The 18187-nt window shown below is 37.8% G+C and overlaps 1 protein-coding gene across 1 annotated transcript in view; it reads right to left on the reverse strand.

Annotated features, from left to right (window-relative positions):
* Positions 1-18187, reverse strand: part of adamts17 (ADAM metallopeptidase with thrombospondin type 1 motif, 17) — a 115823-nt gene that overhangs the window by 83784 nt on the left and 13852 nt on the right. The window contains exons 5-7 of the mRNA XM_042344091.1: positions 17641-17724; positions 17116-17273; positions 4996-5039 (exon numbers count right to left, since the gene is read on the reverse strand). Coding sequence (XP_042200025.1) covers positions 4996-5039; positions 17116-17273; positions 17641-17724 — 286 coding nt within the window. The remainder of the gene's footprint in view (positions 1-4995; positions 5040-17115; positions 17274-17640; positions 17725-18187) is intronic.

Consider the following 18187-nt stretch of genomic DNA (forward strand, 5'->3'; position numbering starts at 1 on the left):
ACTTCACTTCCCCATCTCTGATCGAACTAATGCAAAAGTAATTGTGCAGTTTTGTTCATGAGCATAAAATGTAATTTAGCCCTGAACACATTAATTCTTCAAAAGGGCATAAACACACATAGATTTAAATGAACGATTGAGCCAGTAACTGCAGGCGCTAACTACTGAAATACATGTAACTCGATATCACGACAACCGTAATAAGGTAGTAATCCCTTCAAAAAAAGTAATAATTTAGTCACTCACTCCATGACTGTTTGTGAGACACTGGTGTGTACAATTGGCTGCCAGGTTTCACCCACAAAATACAGTCACTTCACTTTACAGTATATTCTGTTATATTCTGTTTGGGATGTCTTGAAGATGTGATAAGGCGCTGTATCAAATGCAAGGATTATTATTATTATTTACTCAATGCCTACATTCAGCTCTATCATGTGGTAAGCATGACAAATAAGTGACAAACTGCTTAATAGCTGAAGTTATCACATGCTTGTATCAATTGAGGTGGGAAGCTTATGTCAAAATGATTGCCTCACCAAAATTGATGTCACAAATGTCTATGCAAAGAGAAATTAAAGGAGCTTACTGGAATTGCTCCATTGGGACCTTTCCCCTATTTCTACATTGCAATCATTCAGCAGCTTCACATAAAAAAATCAGCATTTAAAATGCTGGCATTATAATAAGAACACCGAACCTTCCCTTCCCCTCCAGTAATAACTGGGATATATGAATATGTGCTCTCATGATATATTACAGATGGTTCTTTGGAGGAAGTTGAAGGAAACATAGTGAAATCCCTTAAAATGATTGAGGACAGATCACTTTCCCCTCTTTCTCTCCCTCCCCCCACCCCACCATATCACGGTAATTTTTTTTGGTCACTGTATTATTAATAATTGATTCAGTTTAACAAGGACACAAGCTCCTCCAATAACACGAGAAGCAGTTCGATAGCAACGGAGGTTCTGCCAGTCAAGCAGAAGAAAAACGAGATTACATTTCGGAAGTCAAAACTGATCAGTTTTTGAATAACAGAAACAATATTAGATCCACATGCTCCTGCTGCCAGCAGATCATCTAACAGACTGAACCTTGAAAAACATGGAGTCTGTATTAAATTATGGTGAGTTATTAAGCCAATTTAGAGCTATTCATTTTTTTTTAAAAATCCAGACATGCCTAATGGCAATTTCTATTCTCTTATTGTCTCTTGAAATCTTGTGAAGTATAGTAAAGAAACGAGTATCTAAAGTATTTGGCAGATTTTTAAAAATCCTTACAATGCTGAATATATATCTCCAATAAGATATGTGTTGTCTTGTCATGTCCTGCACTTGATCTCTCAAGGAAAAGTTCTGCAAAATGATTCTCCAACTCTCAAAGGTGAGTGAAACCACTGACCATCACTCTAACCTTATCCTGTGTAACCGAGCACGATAGCTCACTTTCTACATGACATTCTCATGTTCTGTCCTCCACATTACACTCCAGAAAAAATATCACTTTGGTCCACATTATCATAATAGACTCAGATTTCTAGTACTGTATTTCATCACAAGATTCCTTAGTAAAAAGAGTCAAGAGTTATGGAAATGGTGCCCTTAATAAATTAATTTGAAACAGGCAGTCACCTCCTCACAGAGATGAGATTAACAAAAGTAGCAACAAAAGTTTCAATTTATTAAAGACATTCTAAGTTTATAAAGTTATTTTAGACTGAATTGCCTTCCTAGTACCCTTCAGACTGTGCCTGTTCCACTATGTTTGTTTCACTTGCAGATCCTATTCTCAGAAATTTATTACAACTGGCCATTTGCAAAACAATTACAGCTCGTGCATACAATATAATCACACTTTATAGAGAGTTGTGTTGCAATAAATGCCATTTCTGTTTCTAATTCATAATTAAGCTTTGTTTGCTTCCAGTTTTCAATTTTAGTTTCTCCTGGGGAGGGGTATTACGAACAGCCCCGCAGGTTGTAAAAATAGTGTAACCTTTTCATACATGTTCTAAAGGGAAAAAACTTTTGTAATCAACTCTGTAATCATAGGGCATTTCACGTTTACGCTGTTTGCTCTGCAAGTATGTCTTCGTACAGTCTATAATTCAATCTGCTGCAGACTGAAATGGACACTTCTGCATTCAGACATTACTGGTTTAGAATTCTTTACTCAGAGGGTAATTAATGACTGGAACAATTTGCCAGGAAGGGTAGTTGAGGCCAGGACACTGGATTCATTTAAAAAGCAGCTTGATGCTGTCATGGGAGGAAAGCGGGGTGGGATAATATTACATGGACTGAAGAGTCTTTATCATTGAAACCAATCATGTAATCTTTGTGCTACCTTCAGATTTGGAAGGGAGGGAGAAACTTGAAGGACATAATATACCAAACAGCCTTTAGGGAATAATTAAGAAACAGTGTTCGATTTTCCAGTTCACAATCTTTTGAAACTCTTCTGAAGAGTTTCAGAAGATCAATTTTTACCATATAAACTTTGAAACCTTTCCTTATTCTTTAATAGATACCTTTTAATAATTCACTTTCTACATTATAATTTTTTAAGTTTATCAAAATGTAATAGCTTCTTATTCAACTTGCATTTTGGATCTACCAACTTCATGTGGAGTCCTGTAGCTCAGTGGTTAGAGGACTCGCCTCGCAAGCAAGAAACCTGAGTTTGATTCCCCGCAGGGCGAAATGTTGCACAAGTTTCCTTACTCCACACACCTCTCTTTACCTAGCAGTAAGTAGGAACCCAGTTGTTAGTCCATTGTTAGATCGCTTTTCCAGGAGTAATAATTTGTTTAAAAATAAATTGGTCACTTCAATCCACAACTGTTTGTGGGACACTACTGTTTGCAATTGACTGCCGTATTTCGGCCACAAAATAAATTAATTTACTGTATATTCTGTGAAGCGCTTTAAGACATCTCAAAGATGTGATAAGACGCTATATCAAATGCAAGGATTATTATTAATACTTCAATATTTTAAAACAACTTTTAAAGTGAAATCCTTGCATTTGATATGGCCCCTTTCACATCAGGAGGGCATTTCAAAGTGCACAGGGTACACTGTAAAATTTGTGACTAGTTAGTAGGAAACACAGCAGCTAATTTGTAATAATGCAATGCACCATACCTGTGAAATGAATGACCAATTTTACTTGGAGTACAATTGACCAGGGCATCAGGAGAAACTCCCTTCTCTTTTGAATAATGCCATGGGAACCTTTAACATCTACCTGAATAGGCAAGCAGGACCTCAATTGAACATTTCATTCAAAAATGTCATTTCTAATAATGCAGCACGCTCCTAGCGCTACGTTGGATATCGGCCTACATTACAGTCCACTTCGCGTTTTCAAGCCTATTATGAGAGTAGTGGCAACACAGAGAGTGACAGCAAGGTAACGCCAGTAATAAAACATCTGGTCCTGACTCCATGCAATTATACAGAGTGCGCTGTATAGAATTTCAAAGTTCCGACGTGGGCTTGAAACACAACATTCTGACCCAGAGGTGGGAGTGCCGCCGAGCCAGGCTGACATGAAGTTTCGAATGAGGTCTGTAGTGTGAACTATGAAGAGTATATACTACTAATTTGAAAATGTCACTGCAATTCATTCCTTAGCATAGCAAAATTAGGCAAGTGAGCTTCCAACTTCAGTCATTTCCAGGTTTTGTGATAACTTACTGGGAAAGAATGAATGACAACCTTCACCTCTTTGCGTAGTTATAGGCACACCGCTCAGTGTGTTACACCTGTCACTATTCATCACAGGACCGGCACTGGCTTTACGTGCATAACTGAATGACCACAAAATAACTCAAAGAACTCTGACTGATTGCTCTTCTGTAAATCTTTGGGATACAAGACACCAAACAATGCAACAGTCAAAGATCACTTCCGGCCCCTATATCCATGAAGCAACACATGCGCTACCCACAAGTAATTCCCAAATCTCCTTTATCTAGAACATTGCCTCCCTCCACTGCCTGCAGCATAGGAAATCCCCAACCTATTCAGCAAAAGCAAATACAATTACCTTTACTGGCAACTTAGTCTGCTAATCCCTCCAGTAGGCAAAGCTTTCTCTAAGGGATGGGGGTGGGAAATCATATATACAGTATCTTGCATGAAGACCTTTTGACTAACATTCATTAAAGTGTGCTGAACATTGTGCATTGGGGAGAGTGTTCAAGTTAAGACCCAAAAAGATTCAGAGATGGACAATCATATGTAATGCACATGTATGTGAGATGCACTTCAGGGCCTAGAAATGCACTCAAACCATTTTAAATAAATATAAGTTTTACTTTGTTACAATTGGTATATGCATTAATCAGTGAAATATTATATAGAACAAAATAATGTGTTCAACTCAAACTAAGGCAATGTGAAAGAACCGGATAACAAATATACATATCATCTGGTCCCTAATTTGAATACAACTGTTTTAAGAAATAAGTACAAGTTATTCTTTAAAGTCAACAATATCAATCCAGATGAAATATCAGATCAATGAATAAAGAGGTCCTTTTTATGTTCCTTATGGCATGTGTTAAGCCTGAAACACATTAAAAGGTTCACATTCTCAATTAATACCCAGTGTGCTATTAAAACTTCTGTCCAGAATGGTATTAAATGAGCTAAATACACTAGGTTTCCTGGGCTAAACATACGTGAAGGAATGCAGAAAAACTATTAAAATCTTAAACTGCACAAAGAATACACATTTTGAAAATGTATAGACTTCTTTAGAAAAAATATTTAATATTGCAGCAATGTTCATTGATTTGATATCCTATCAGTTAGACAATAATCCTTGCATTTGATACAGCACATTATCGCGTCTTCAAGACGTCTCAAAGCGCTTCACAGAATATACTTTAAAGTGTATTTTGTGGGCGAAACTTATACTTAATAATGAAACTTATATATAAGGAAATTAACTTTGCCTTTCAAGGAAACTTTTACTCACCCACAGTATCACACGGCTCATTTTTGTGCACACAGAAGTCAGTCCTGTAAATCAATGGGAAGAGAAGGTTACTCTACAATGTAGAAGACCTGATAACATCAGGACACAATAGAAAACGTTTTTTGAAAAAAAATAAAAACAAGTCACTCTGAAAAGTTTTGAAAAAGGACCATGCCATTTTTTTTTAAAAAAAAGAGAGTTCAATCAGAACATTTATAAATTGAACAAATTATTATTTGCGTAGAAACACAAGCGTATGGCAATATGAAAAGTCCATTTGATTAATGCAGCCAATTGAAACCCCAATCCTGCATAAGATTCAATCATGTTGTGCATTTCGCCCACAAAATATACAGTCAATTTACTTTACACTATATTCTGCGAAACGTTTTAGTGCCTTGAAGACGTGATAAGGCCCTATATCAAATGCAAGGATTATTATCATTTATTATTATTATTATAATAATCAACCCCACATCTTCACCATTCAAATCTGATCACCTTTCCACCAGACATTCTTTCTCCCCTCCTCTGTACAGAAGTCATTGCGTTTCACAATGTACTTTATTCAACTCAGTCTGCTCTGCCACCTGTCCTTCAAATAGTCATCTTGCCAGTTCAATTTGAAAGAGTTACTTGATATAAATTTTGTTGCACAAAAATTCTTCTAACCTCTCATGTTGATTGAGGCTTTTTAATGTTTTAAACCGAAGCCTTACAGGTCTGGCTGCAGTCAAAGCAATTAGGGTATTTAGATCTACCTCATTCAATTGCTGTCAGCATTTTAAATATCTAAGATATAATCCTGACACCTCAGAACCAACTTACTATAATATTAAGTGGTTCTTGAGCCCCACAGGGTAAAGCATAATGCATATGAACTTTGATAAACATTCCTGATTCCACAGTTAATTGGAGCTGGTTGTCATGGCAGGAGGAGGAAGAAAATGGTCTCTATATATCCAGTGGATAAATCCAATGACAGGATTTCAGTTTAGAGAAATATGAGGTACAATTTGGGAGAAATTTAAATTCTTAAAGCGGAGGAGTAGAGAGAGAGTTATGAATACAGATATATTAGCCTTTAAAAGTGGAGAAGGTCATTTAAAAATGCAAATAGAAAAATATATAGGGCCATAAACAAATGCTGATGTTGCACAGGACATTGTGCATATTGCTCACTATTGGCATGGTTGCATGCAGTTTTGGCCACTACAAGTGTCAGGAAAAAAAAGAAACGCACTTACTTTGTGCTAAAAGGTGATTACTTGTAGCAAAATATGACTGAAATTGGGTAATGTTATTTTAAGAGTTAACAAGATGCATGAATAACTGTACCGAACTGCAGAATATTCCATGAAATATAAAGTTTGTGAAACATGCAATGGTAGTAAATAGCTTTGATTGACAAATCCACTGCAAGCCTGCCAGAACTCAAGAGAAATTAACTCAATTCTGCCAACAAAATGCAAGGTATTCCTTCCATCCACCTCTCACTTGTATCAAGCCAGCCAGACTCGCTTGGAGAGATGGGAGAAGGATTAAATAAACTGATGGGGTTGGGGGTTGGTGGGAGTGTGGGGGGAGAGAAGGAACTGTTTTATTGTGTATAGAGTATATTTTCTCCTACACAGAATAGGAATCCACAGCTGTCATTCATTGACAGAACACCTTACTCAGGACATTGCCCCAAACACAAGCATAAGATGTGCTCGGTCCTGCTTTTTTGGCAACGATCCCAAATCTTCCTCCATGGCCCAAGTTACTTGACTCCATCTCCAAGGTAACGGAATATTCATTTACATAACTGAAATCTCCCTTATGCCTACTAGCTCATTTCAGCTCTCCGGAAAGGCTGCCAGACGATATTAAAGTTGTGTTGTTGGCACTGGCGTCAGCCAAGCATTATGGAACTGGACTCTATTTACCTTATTTCAACAATTGCTAAATTGAATGATTGCTGCAATGATTTGGGAAGGGGTAATATCATGGCAGATCAATGCAAACAATCTTGGATAACTATCATCGTTTGAACCCAATCAGCTTGAACCTCGATGCCTACATCATCCTCGACATATCCCCATAAACTAATGATGTCCGAACTCAAAATTACAATACTATCTTAAAGTTACTTCACTGTATACTGTAGATTTTTGATTGGATTTTTTGTACAGCTTTCTTTTCTTCTCCAAACGTACTGTATATAATTTTTTTTTTGAAAATTTGAATAACAGTTACTGAAAATAATCAACATTTCTTAAACTGATAAAATAATCTGCATAACAGGGGGTATTGAGGAAACGTTTATAGATTGAAAAGGAAATTAGATTTGTTAAACAAGATCTGGAGCCCAGTATGGAACTCCCACATCGCACAAATGGATTCATTCTCCTTCAATTCCCTTTTCCCCCCCAGTCTTACTGCACACTCCAATTTCACCAGTAGTGTAATACGTTGTCACAATCAGTCAATTCCTGGGTTTATCATATCTTACCTTTTAACACATAATAAAAACAATAAAACTGCAAATCCTTGCAGCTCCCAGAAAACAAGGGGATGAAAAATGCAAAATCAGATCAAATCGGGTATGAAACACATTTTTTACCCCCAAGAGTCAACAAATATGAATCTCACAAGGTAAGGCTGTTGCTCTTTCCTGAGCCTCCCTCAAAGAACTACTGTATTAATAAATATCCCAACTGTATTATGACAGCATTTATTAAATAGAGAACAGAACTCAACTGAATCTTCAACCTCTGGCATGCAAAGTCTTAGTTTATATTTGCAGTGTGGACCAAGGGTTAGTTATACATTTGGGATAGGAACATAACTGAAACAAACTGAAATTTGCAAGTTTGAGCAATTTCTAACCATAAATACTATTCAATCTCTTGGGCAATGAGCTTTAAAAGACACTTGAACAACTCTCATCCAGTACCATTTTGTACATGACTGAATAAATAAATGCAAAATGCAGAGCAGAGAGGTCATTTCACTTTTAATGTAATAATTGGCGTCAGTCAGATGTTTGTGGCCCCATGTTAAAATGGAGGAGTTCTTTAATACAACAATTGCTCAAATTAATGCTAAAAATCACAGCATTAAATGTTCTGCGCAATCCTTGGAAGTCAATCACATTGTAGTTGCCTGTCAAAAAGTACATTAAGGAGGTAGTTTTGGCATTGATTCATTCTATTGTGCTGAGGCGTGAAGATAGCGCAGACCAATTCAGTCACAACTCAGAAAATGGCCTGTCAAAGTTCCGAAAAGGTTTGTTTTAGGTTATTAAACCAACTAGAAAGACACTCACTTAGCTTCTCCCCCCATCAAGCTAGCTTCTCCTCTTAACCTACCCCCCTACCTTCACAGCTGCTGATTTTAGAACAGAAAACACAATACAGCTGGAAAAGAAACAGGAAACAACAAATGAAAATCTTTTTCCAATCAAGAAAAAGGAGAACTGGTGTTGGTGTCCCTATTTATAATGCAGATCCATAACTTGGTTTGAAGGGCTTTATACAATTCTGAAATTGGAAACAGAGCAAATAGCAATGTAGCCAGGTCATAAAGCATTTAGGTATTTTAAAATGGCAAAAACCTCATGGCTTTGGCTTATAGAGTTATCAGGAGCCAAGTAAGAGGAATCACAGGTTCCATTGACTGCTTCCACATGAGACATCAACAAGGTCTTGGAGTATTATAAACCTGCCTGGCCCAGGTATTGGATCACTGTGACTTGGCTCCATTCTCCTTTTTGTCAGACGCGTTACCCTGGAGCCAGCAAGGACCCAAAGGAACTCAACCCCCTAAGGGGTGGGGGGAGATATTCACAAGTTGTGCATTGACGAAGCATGTAATGTCGAAAATAAACATATTAAACAGTCACTACGGATTTCAATACGTGCTGCTCCACAACTAGAGTTGAAGACAAGCGTGTATTTAAGACACCGAGGAAAATGTTGGCAGCCACTTTTGGGAGTACATTGGCAGGCAGCAAAATGGTTTCCAGTCACCTCAGCAGCCAAACCATCAGTTCATGGCAGGCTGCCCTTCACAGCGGAGGTGCTCCCAAGAGAAAGCCCCGTGACGCACACGACTCAGTGCTGTTACAAATCACCTTTATTCACAGAAAACCTTAAATACACAAAACACTCCACTGCCTCAGGCTCATCTTAAACTCACATGCCAGTCAGATAAATCGAAACCCATTTTATCTTTGTATTTGTGTGTGTGTGTGTTTATGTGTATATATATATATATATATAAATTTTTAAAACGTATTGAAGGCACAAGCTCAGATCAATTTTCTCATGAGCTGGTTTACAATAATTAATCAAAAGTGAATGAACTTTGGGACGGTTCTTGTGTTCAGGCTGGAAATCTCAATGTGAATCAGAGCCTCAAAGCGCTGAACAGTCTTCTTGGCCCTTTTGACAGTCATGTTTAAAGCAACTCTGTGAGTTTGCTTACTTTCCCCAAACATGGCTCGCTTACTTGAACGAGATACTGGTACTTTTTTTAATAACATAAAAAAAAACTCAAGAGGTTTCACTAAAATTGGTTTGGAGCCTGACCTGTTGCCAGCAGCACATGTCAAGCAACTAACCACAGTTGTTCCCTAGTGCATCAACAGGGAATCCAAATTATATTCAGATGAATCTCGCTTGTCATTCCACAATCTTACGGAGGTTGTTTTTCTAATCAGTTTGTATTAGGCAAGTCATTTTTACTATTGGATATTTTGAGGATTTTAATCCTGTGCTGTTCCTAATCTTAATATAATTATCATAATTTGCCTATTGTACACAATTATTTACCAGGGATAGGGTTTCCTTTGGTACACAATTAATTTAACATGAACTCTACAGTAAATGGCTCATTACACCCAATCCTTCCTCACGCATTTTATTCCACCCATTTCATCTCCTGGGAGGAATGGGTTTCATGTACGTGCCCTCAACCCCCAAAAGGTAATCAAGCTAAAGGCATCCATTGGGGAAAAGTCATCCACCTCTGCACCATTTTGCAACATTAACTTCCTTTCCACAGATAACATTCCTCCTCCACACCCAGCACCTTCTGTCTCAGCAACATAGAAGTTTTTTTGGAGGAGTTAAATAAGGCAACGTCAAACTAGCACAGACATTAAAGAGAGATAGTAGACCTACAATGGGCTTGATGATCAAGTTTTCAGGTCAGGCAGGTCCACAGTACTCCAAGGTATCTTTGGTGATTTGCCAGCCTGTTTGATGGAGTAGTTACATCCCTGGGTGAATGGATTACTCAAACTCAACTCCTGATGACCCTGGAAGCTCTGTGTAGTGTGTATGATGTGTGTGGGTGGAGGAAAAAGGCATTTCAAAACCCATTTTAATCTTGCTTGGTTAACATAAGGAACGCAATGTTCAATGTTGACCCTAATTAATATCTCAGTTTGAAATCACTGGCCAGTTTTAATACACTATTTCTAGATATTCAGGTTTAAGGTCATACCAAAAAGTATTTTAAAGTCACTAAAGGATTGAGATTATTCTGTGGTATCTCACCAGGCCGAAACTACAGCTCACAGTATGATTGTTGCTCATCTGTATGAAGCTAATTAACAAGAACAGCAGGGACACTATGAAATGTTCACAGAAATTCAACCTTTACACGAGTTCTCTACACTTCAGGCTCCCGACTGTGTTCCTTTGTTGTTCTTCACTTAGGAAACCATTTTTAGTCCTATACTCAGGCACAGCTGGTGCTGAAATACCTTGACATTTGCTGAAAACAAATCAAGGCGTAATGTATGTACAACACAAACGAAGACCAGGCGTTGCATGAACCTGTGAACTAATAAAATAGACGGATAACCGGCAACTTCAACTAGTAGATAATAGATGGATAAGAAGCCAATATCACTGCCTGCAACTTGTCACTAAAATACTTTTTGAGGATCACATGAACCTTTTAGTACATGTGGAAATGAGCTGCCAACAGTTTAACTGAACTGAAGTTATTCTAACCACTGTTAACAGGTGTTTGCAGAATTGAGGTTTGAGTTGAATTCCTCAGTCTGCATTCCTGCTGTATCTGATCCACAAACATGGACATTGCAAGCAAACCTGTCTGTCTGCTCCCCCATGATCTTCTCGAGACAAGACGACTCAGTCACTAACACAAAAGCCTAGGAACAAGGGATGACTGTCACAGTTACAGAAAGCGATAGACATGGAAACAGTTCATTCAGCGCAACCAGTCCATATTGGTTTTTGTACTCCATATGAGTTCACATCCCTCCTATTCCCCTTTCCTACACCTCTCTTCTCCCTCACATCTCTATCACTGCTAAACTGTGCAAACGTTTGCCTGCAAATAGTCACTATACTTCACAGTACATCCTACAAAGCACTTTCAAATATTGATGGAATGAAAAAGAGCTATATAAAATAAGGGTTTCCCAAGAAGTTTAGTTTTCACCCTTTCACTCTTTGATCTAACTGAGATCCACATCATCTTATCCTCTTTTTGCTTCCACTAGATTTTTCCTCCTTAAACAGCGAAATGTCAACTCTGCAGCATTTGTGCATCAATTTAAACTCTTGGTAAAATCGTCATTGGATCAACACAAAAAATAAATCAAAGAAAAAAATTCAAAAAATCATTTGACATAAAAAATCTTCGCGTGAAATATTGTGTAAATACACGACAGTTAATAAACCTTACATTTGATATAGAGACTTATCACATCTTTAGATATCTCAAAGCACTTCACAGAATACACTGTAAAGTGAATTGACTGCATATTTTGTGGGCAAAACAGGACAGCCAATGGGCACAGCAGTGTCCTACAAAGACATGGATTGAGTGACTGATTTATTGCTTTATTTTTTTGAAGGAATTATTACCCCCAGAAAAGTGATCTGCCAATTGACTAACAACCAGGTTCCTACGTATCTAATTGAAGATACTTCAGTGGTCTCAAGAAGGACCTTAAGCTAAAATAAAATCATTAAAAATCATTTGCTGGGGTATGTTACCTTCATATCTAGAAACTAAAGGCAGGTTAAATAGTGCAGCATTTACAGAATTGATATATACAAAGCTTCTCACATCAGAATATAAATCTATACATCAGCTGCTGAACAACATTCTTGTACTTAGTTGAGGTTGTAGTGTATAACATGACTAGAAAATGAAATTACCAGTATACTTTATTCTTAAATCAGGAACCAGAGCCAAGGATCATTCAATAATGTGAAAATGAATGAAATGTTCCAGTTGTAACAGCTGTCCAAACAATACAACAGTATGTAAGTTCTCTTGTCAGAGCCAGGCTTACACTGAGATGAATGGAACATTTAAACTTTCCATAATATTTAAGACTGTGTTTTGTCAATTGACAAAAACTGATGAATCTCAGATCAGGCGATTACATTTCAATGACAGTCTACTGGTAAAATAAATCATTTTATTAAAATAATCCCTGGATAGCTTTTTGTACTCCAAGCTATACAGCAACAAATGGAAAGTAGGAAAAGTTGGGGTAAGAAAAGGCTAGTCTAGTCGACCCTCCAAAGCACACCGTAACATATGGTTTGCATGAAGCTAATCACGGATGTCAAGTGTTGACTCAAACATTTAAAAAATCCTTGCTTTGGACGAGCATGTGGATTGGATGAAAATGAGCTAATCAATTTACTAGTCTTAAATACAGAAAAATACAACCCACCAACGAGGCATTCTTGATCGTGTGCATAAATTACCAAGTGCAGTATTGATGAGCCAATGTCAATAAACCAATTTTCCATGCATTTCAAATCCAAGTTTGGAAAGATTGACTACTGGAACAATTAGACCTTGCAGTGGGCCTTTATGGGAGCAGAACATTGAGAGCAAGAAGCATCAAGAGGCTGGCACCAACTTCAAATCAAATGGATCAACCTTTGACTCAATGGAAGCGAGTGCAGTGAAGGAAAGCTTTCCTCTGTGAATCATTTGATTTCACACAACTTTAAGGAATATGGGGCAAGTGCAGGTAACTGGACATGAGGTATAGGTGAGCCATGATCTTATAAAATGTTGGAACTGGCTCGAGGGACTAAGTAGCCTATTCCTGCTTCTATGTCTATATATCTATGTATCTTCAAGGCAACATTTCAGGAAGAAATAGACCATCGTGGAGTCCTGTAGCTTTGTGGTTAGAGCACTCGCTGTGCAAGTGAGAGACCCGAGTTCAATTCCAGGCAGGGCGAAACCTTGGGCAAGTTTCCTTACTCCACACGCCTAATAATAATCCCTCCAAAAAAACAAAACAATAATAAATTGGTCATTTTCAATCCATGACTGTTTGTGGGACATTGCTGTGCGCAATTGGCTGCCGCGTTCGCCCACAAATATACGTCAATTCACTTTACAGTATATTCTGTGAAGCGGTTTGGGACGTCTAGAGACGTGAAAAGTACTATATCAAATGCAAGGATTATTATTATTATTATTAACAGTTCACTGGATCTACCCAACTTCTCACAAGGTTCCTTAGATTCATTAAATTTAAAATCTAATAACGCTGAATCCTTTCAGTTGATAGAACTTGTGTCTGGTTCCTATTTGAAACTTTGTTACATCGATGGAACGTAAATAAATCCATGAGTTTTGCCATGCATCTGTAGTGTAATAACAAAATGATACACATGTTTTTATAGAGACAAGACTTTGCAACTAACCAAATAATAGCTCAGGCTTTGTACCAGCATTTCTATTCCTTGAAATAGCGTCTGGGTAAGACAGGAGACAGGATTTTAGCATTTTGCGAGGATAATGAATACTATTATGGTGAAATAAATCATATCCTAATTTTTTAAAAATATACATTTACTCAATCTTTAGACCTAGTGTTAAATTTGCCAATTTAATATGCAATATTTCAGGGGCTTTCTGTTCAACAGTTTGTTGCTGATTGAGGCAAATATACCATATTTAGCCATTAGACCATATTTGCGATTTTAAAAAAAAGAATGTTAATATTTACGCAGAAATCAATCATCAGAATTACAACTCTAATACTAGATCATCCAAAAAATAATGCATAAACATGTACCATCACAGGAAAAAAAACAAATGCTTCAAGAAGATTCTGAACTTCCCAAAAGAAACTACTTCTTGAAATCCTATTTTGAGTCTGGGTCGTGAGCACTCAAATGCCAAGGAAAAGGATTTGTTCCGATATCTTTGCTCGGAGGTTTGATTGCATCCCATGAATTTAATCGATTCTGCAGAGTCTCACAGCCTTCAGCAGAAAGTTCAAGCTGTAGCTGTCAAATCTGGTCCCGTCTTAGCTCACAGTCAAGTGATTTGTGTCAGTCGTGTGACAGGAAGGACATGACTTCCGAGACGGCCTGAATGAGATTAAAAACTCCAGCATCTAAAATCGATGCAAGCTGTTCACAATAGTGGAAGGTTGATTAAGTGACTTGGTTGGCACTACTCTAGTTATGCTAAAACACTGCTCCGTGCTCTGCATTTGGCATTCGCTACATGCCCAAGTACCTCTTTGATTGTGTCCTTTGGTCATTATCTTTAGATCTCCAATTCCCAGCTCAATGTCCACCACTGTATTTCTCAAGTGTTGATGTTATGTGAAAGGCTCTATATAAATGCCAGTTGTAATGTATGGGCAATGGATATTATATACGATATTGCTACAGTCAGCGATACGCCTCCTTCTAAAATGGGTTTGGCAAAGTAACCCATTGAGAGTTCTTTGTAGAACAGATGCCAGTCTTGGCATAAACTTCACCACTGCCTTCCAAGTCAAACAAACTTTGATATCACCAGTGGTTTTCCATACAGCTGTTACAATACAATAGTTATTTTTCAACAGTTGCCTTGCTTGCCTTTCAAATTTTCAAAATTCTTGGGTGTAGTTTCCAAGAACTGGCTCACATGCATTCATTTGAACTGAGTTCTATGTACACCTGAGACAGGGTTAGACTGTGTGTTCTTTTTTCAACTGGCCCTTGAATAACCGCTTTTATGCTCAGAAAATGGAACGCGGCTAAAGTTTTTTTTAAAAAAAAGTTTAAATGAAGTAAAATTTAAACTAAGTGGTGAGACATTCCCAATATTTTCCAGTTTACTTTGTAACCAGCAACATGGGGTGTTCATAATTCACTTAACGGTGCACTTAAGGTCTGCACTAAAATAGAGTGTCTGTATTCCAGAATTTAAAAAATAACTATCAAGAGCAATTGCTAAAACTAGAACTACTGCAGATACTGACAGGATTAGCCTGACTTATTACAGGTAGTTCTAAAACAAATCAACAGTCAATGGTTATGTAAAATTGGTGCATTGGGCAGCACTGCACCATGGAATGATTCAGATCACAACCCACGCAGTCAAATGGCAGTCACTGGAAGAGATGCCAGAAGAGAGATCAAACTGTTATCCCAAGGAAATGAAGGGTAAAATCTAAGTGAGTTATCTCACATGCACTTCAATTTAAGAGTGGTTAAGACTGCCAATGACCAGAGATGAGATTATCATCAACTCCCTAGGTAAGTACTAGCACCCAACATGGGAAGACATAAAGGGGCTACCTCTGTGAAAGGGGCTGTCTCCCTCCTCACCCCCCAGCTTTTTCTATTCACCACTTTTTGCTTGTTATGACATCTTTCAATCCAGCTGTTCAAATTAATATTTCCACCAAATTTAACCTTTGAAAAGTTTCACATGTGGAACTTTTTCAGTGCTTTTAATAAGTCCAAGCACATTTTACCCACTAGGTAATCCTCATTCAATAGTTCAGTCACTTGCTTAAAAGAATTCCAGTAGACTGATGGGGCATGACCAATTGCTTTTATATCCCTGTTGACCAATCCTTTACAACATCTGTGTTCTTGAGATGAACATTGATATCATCCCATATGCACTTTCCCCACTACAAGCATTAGGCTGACTGATCTATAATTTCAGATCATTAGGTATAGCTCCAACGTTTAAGTATGCAAAGCTTTAGCAGATACTTTTTAGAGTTTCATTCTTGAAGGTATTAAGGTGCATCTCATCTGAACTGGTACCATTGCAGATATTCTACACTCACATACACTCTGCTCTGTAGAGCTAAAATGGTATCTGGAATTGACTAGTCTTGATTTAGGAAAAAGAAATGTGAAGAGTCTATTTAGCAGAGCCTGACCTTCTTGATCTTACCCAATATTCCTTCATAACATTGATTAAAACACCTAATAAACCACTACTAACATTGCAAAAACAATTCTGTGATCCCAGTTGCTACTATTTGCAATCTACTTTATGTCGCCCCATTTACTTCCTCCAGTACTCTAACCTAGGACTCCTAGTCCTCGCTCCTTTCCTTGTACCTCTTAGAAATATTTGACTTTTAGCTTAGGTTTGATTGATTTACAGTCTTAAAATTGTAACATGCAAGATTTGGGAAAATTCTTGAAATTCACGTCTTGATTTGGAAGCTACTTAAAAAGACCTGCGGAAAACCAGCTTCAAAATGAAGACCAAAGTTTAGAACTTTCCAAAACTTCTTAAGACCATGAGGAAGGTCAGGCCTCTGCAGAGGGTGCCATATGTGCTGGGTTGGATGATTTATTGTTACAATCAAATTGGCTCAGTGCACATAGTCTGAGCTGAGTCATTGTGGAATCATTATTTAGATGCTGAACTTGGTGCCAGCCTATCTCCACTCCACCTGATACCACTCACAGTGCAGCTTTACAATGTCTAACAGTGTTATTGTTGGACCTTCTGCTGTGAAGGCGGTGTGCGTGTGTGTGTGTGGGGGGGGTGGTGGAGGGAGGAATTGTGCTCAATTGTATAACTGCCAAAAGCAGCAGCCTATTCTTTAACTTTCAACCGATGAATACATGTGTAGAGTCAAATACAACTCAAGATTGCACTCATAAAGACCATCACAAGATGAACTATTCTACATCTGAAAAGAATACAAGTAGTAAGTGGCAGATTGCCACAAAACAAACCCTGGTGAGTCAGACATTACAGACATTTTAAATGTTTTTAGAGTGTTTTTCTTGACCCAAGTTTGAAGCAGCCTTTGGAAATGTCATGCTAAAACGTTCAGCTAGCTGGAGAACAATGAAATACCTGGTAACAAATACAGCAGCGTCAACAGCTGGCGTGTCATCTTTTCCACCAGGCACCTGGTTGTTCCCCAGATATTTAGCTCCTCCAAACTCTCTGTGCTGCCAATGGCAAAAGCTTTGCAGTGATCTTTCACCATGGTGTCCAATCAACAGTTTTTCCTGAAAGATAAAAGAAAACATTTTTTGTTTAATGAAAAGAACTTATTATGAAAGGGAGGTGAACAAAAATACAAAAACTACACAAAGTTCATTTGAAAGGGATGTTCCAGGAAAGTAACTTTCTGCTTCTAAAATTGCATGAGGAATGATCCACAGTTCCCTGGTTGCTCAACAAAACAACAGTTTTAAAAAAGCCCAAGCTTAAACAATTGAGTCAGGTTCAATTTAAAGCCAGAAACATAAACTTAAGATCAACCAACTTCTTTTTTACTCTGGTCAGTCTATTGCTCTCTTTTCTCTCCACCCCCTCGCCTATGGGAAATAGCTAAAATCTATTTTTTTAAAAAACAAAAACACATAAACTTACCGGACGATTGTGAAGCAGAACTAGTTTTGTGACTCTAATATTGATTTTGATTCCCAAGCTGTGATGCTGAAACATGTTGTATACCTGCAATAAGAACAAAAAAAGTGTGACTGCAAGGAATTACCAATTTAGGCAAAACCAGGCAGATACGTTCGTTCCTGTCCTGTTGTAAAGGGTTATTTGCCTCATCTTCATCTCTTTCTCTGACATGTAAAATTTTCCAATAAATCAGATACTACGTCCTGTCCTAGGTCTCTACAAATGTTACTCGAGCTACCTGTTCCCAAGTGCACATAGGGGTTCAGTGGGGAACAGAACAATCATCCCTTGTTCTTTGTGTAAAACAGCTTGGTTTGACTTAAGACAGGACATCATATTTTGTTCTTATCCAGCAGTTAACTGCGTTATCAAGAGGCTCATCTACATTATCCTTAACTCTGTGCTCATCTCCAAGACGTGCAGACAGGTCAGTCTAAACAATAATCTGCACACGGCAGCAAAGCCAAACTCTGGTGAAGCAGTGGACATGTTTTTCCATAAATGGTTT

The sequence above is a fragment of the Callorhinchus milii genome, unplaced genomic scaffold (genome assembly GCF_018977255.1).
Source record: "Callorhinchus milii isolate IMCB2004 unplaced genomic scaffold, IMCB_Cmil_1.0 Scaffold26, whole genome shotgun sequence".
In the NCBI taxonomy this organism is placed as follows: domain Eukaryota; kingdom Metazoa; phylum Chordata; class Chondrichthyes; order Chimaeriformes; family Callorhinchidae; genus Callorhinchus; species Callorhinchus milii.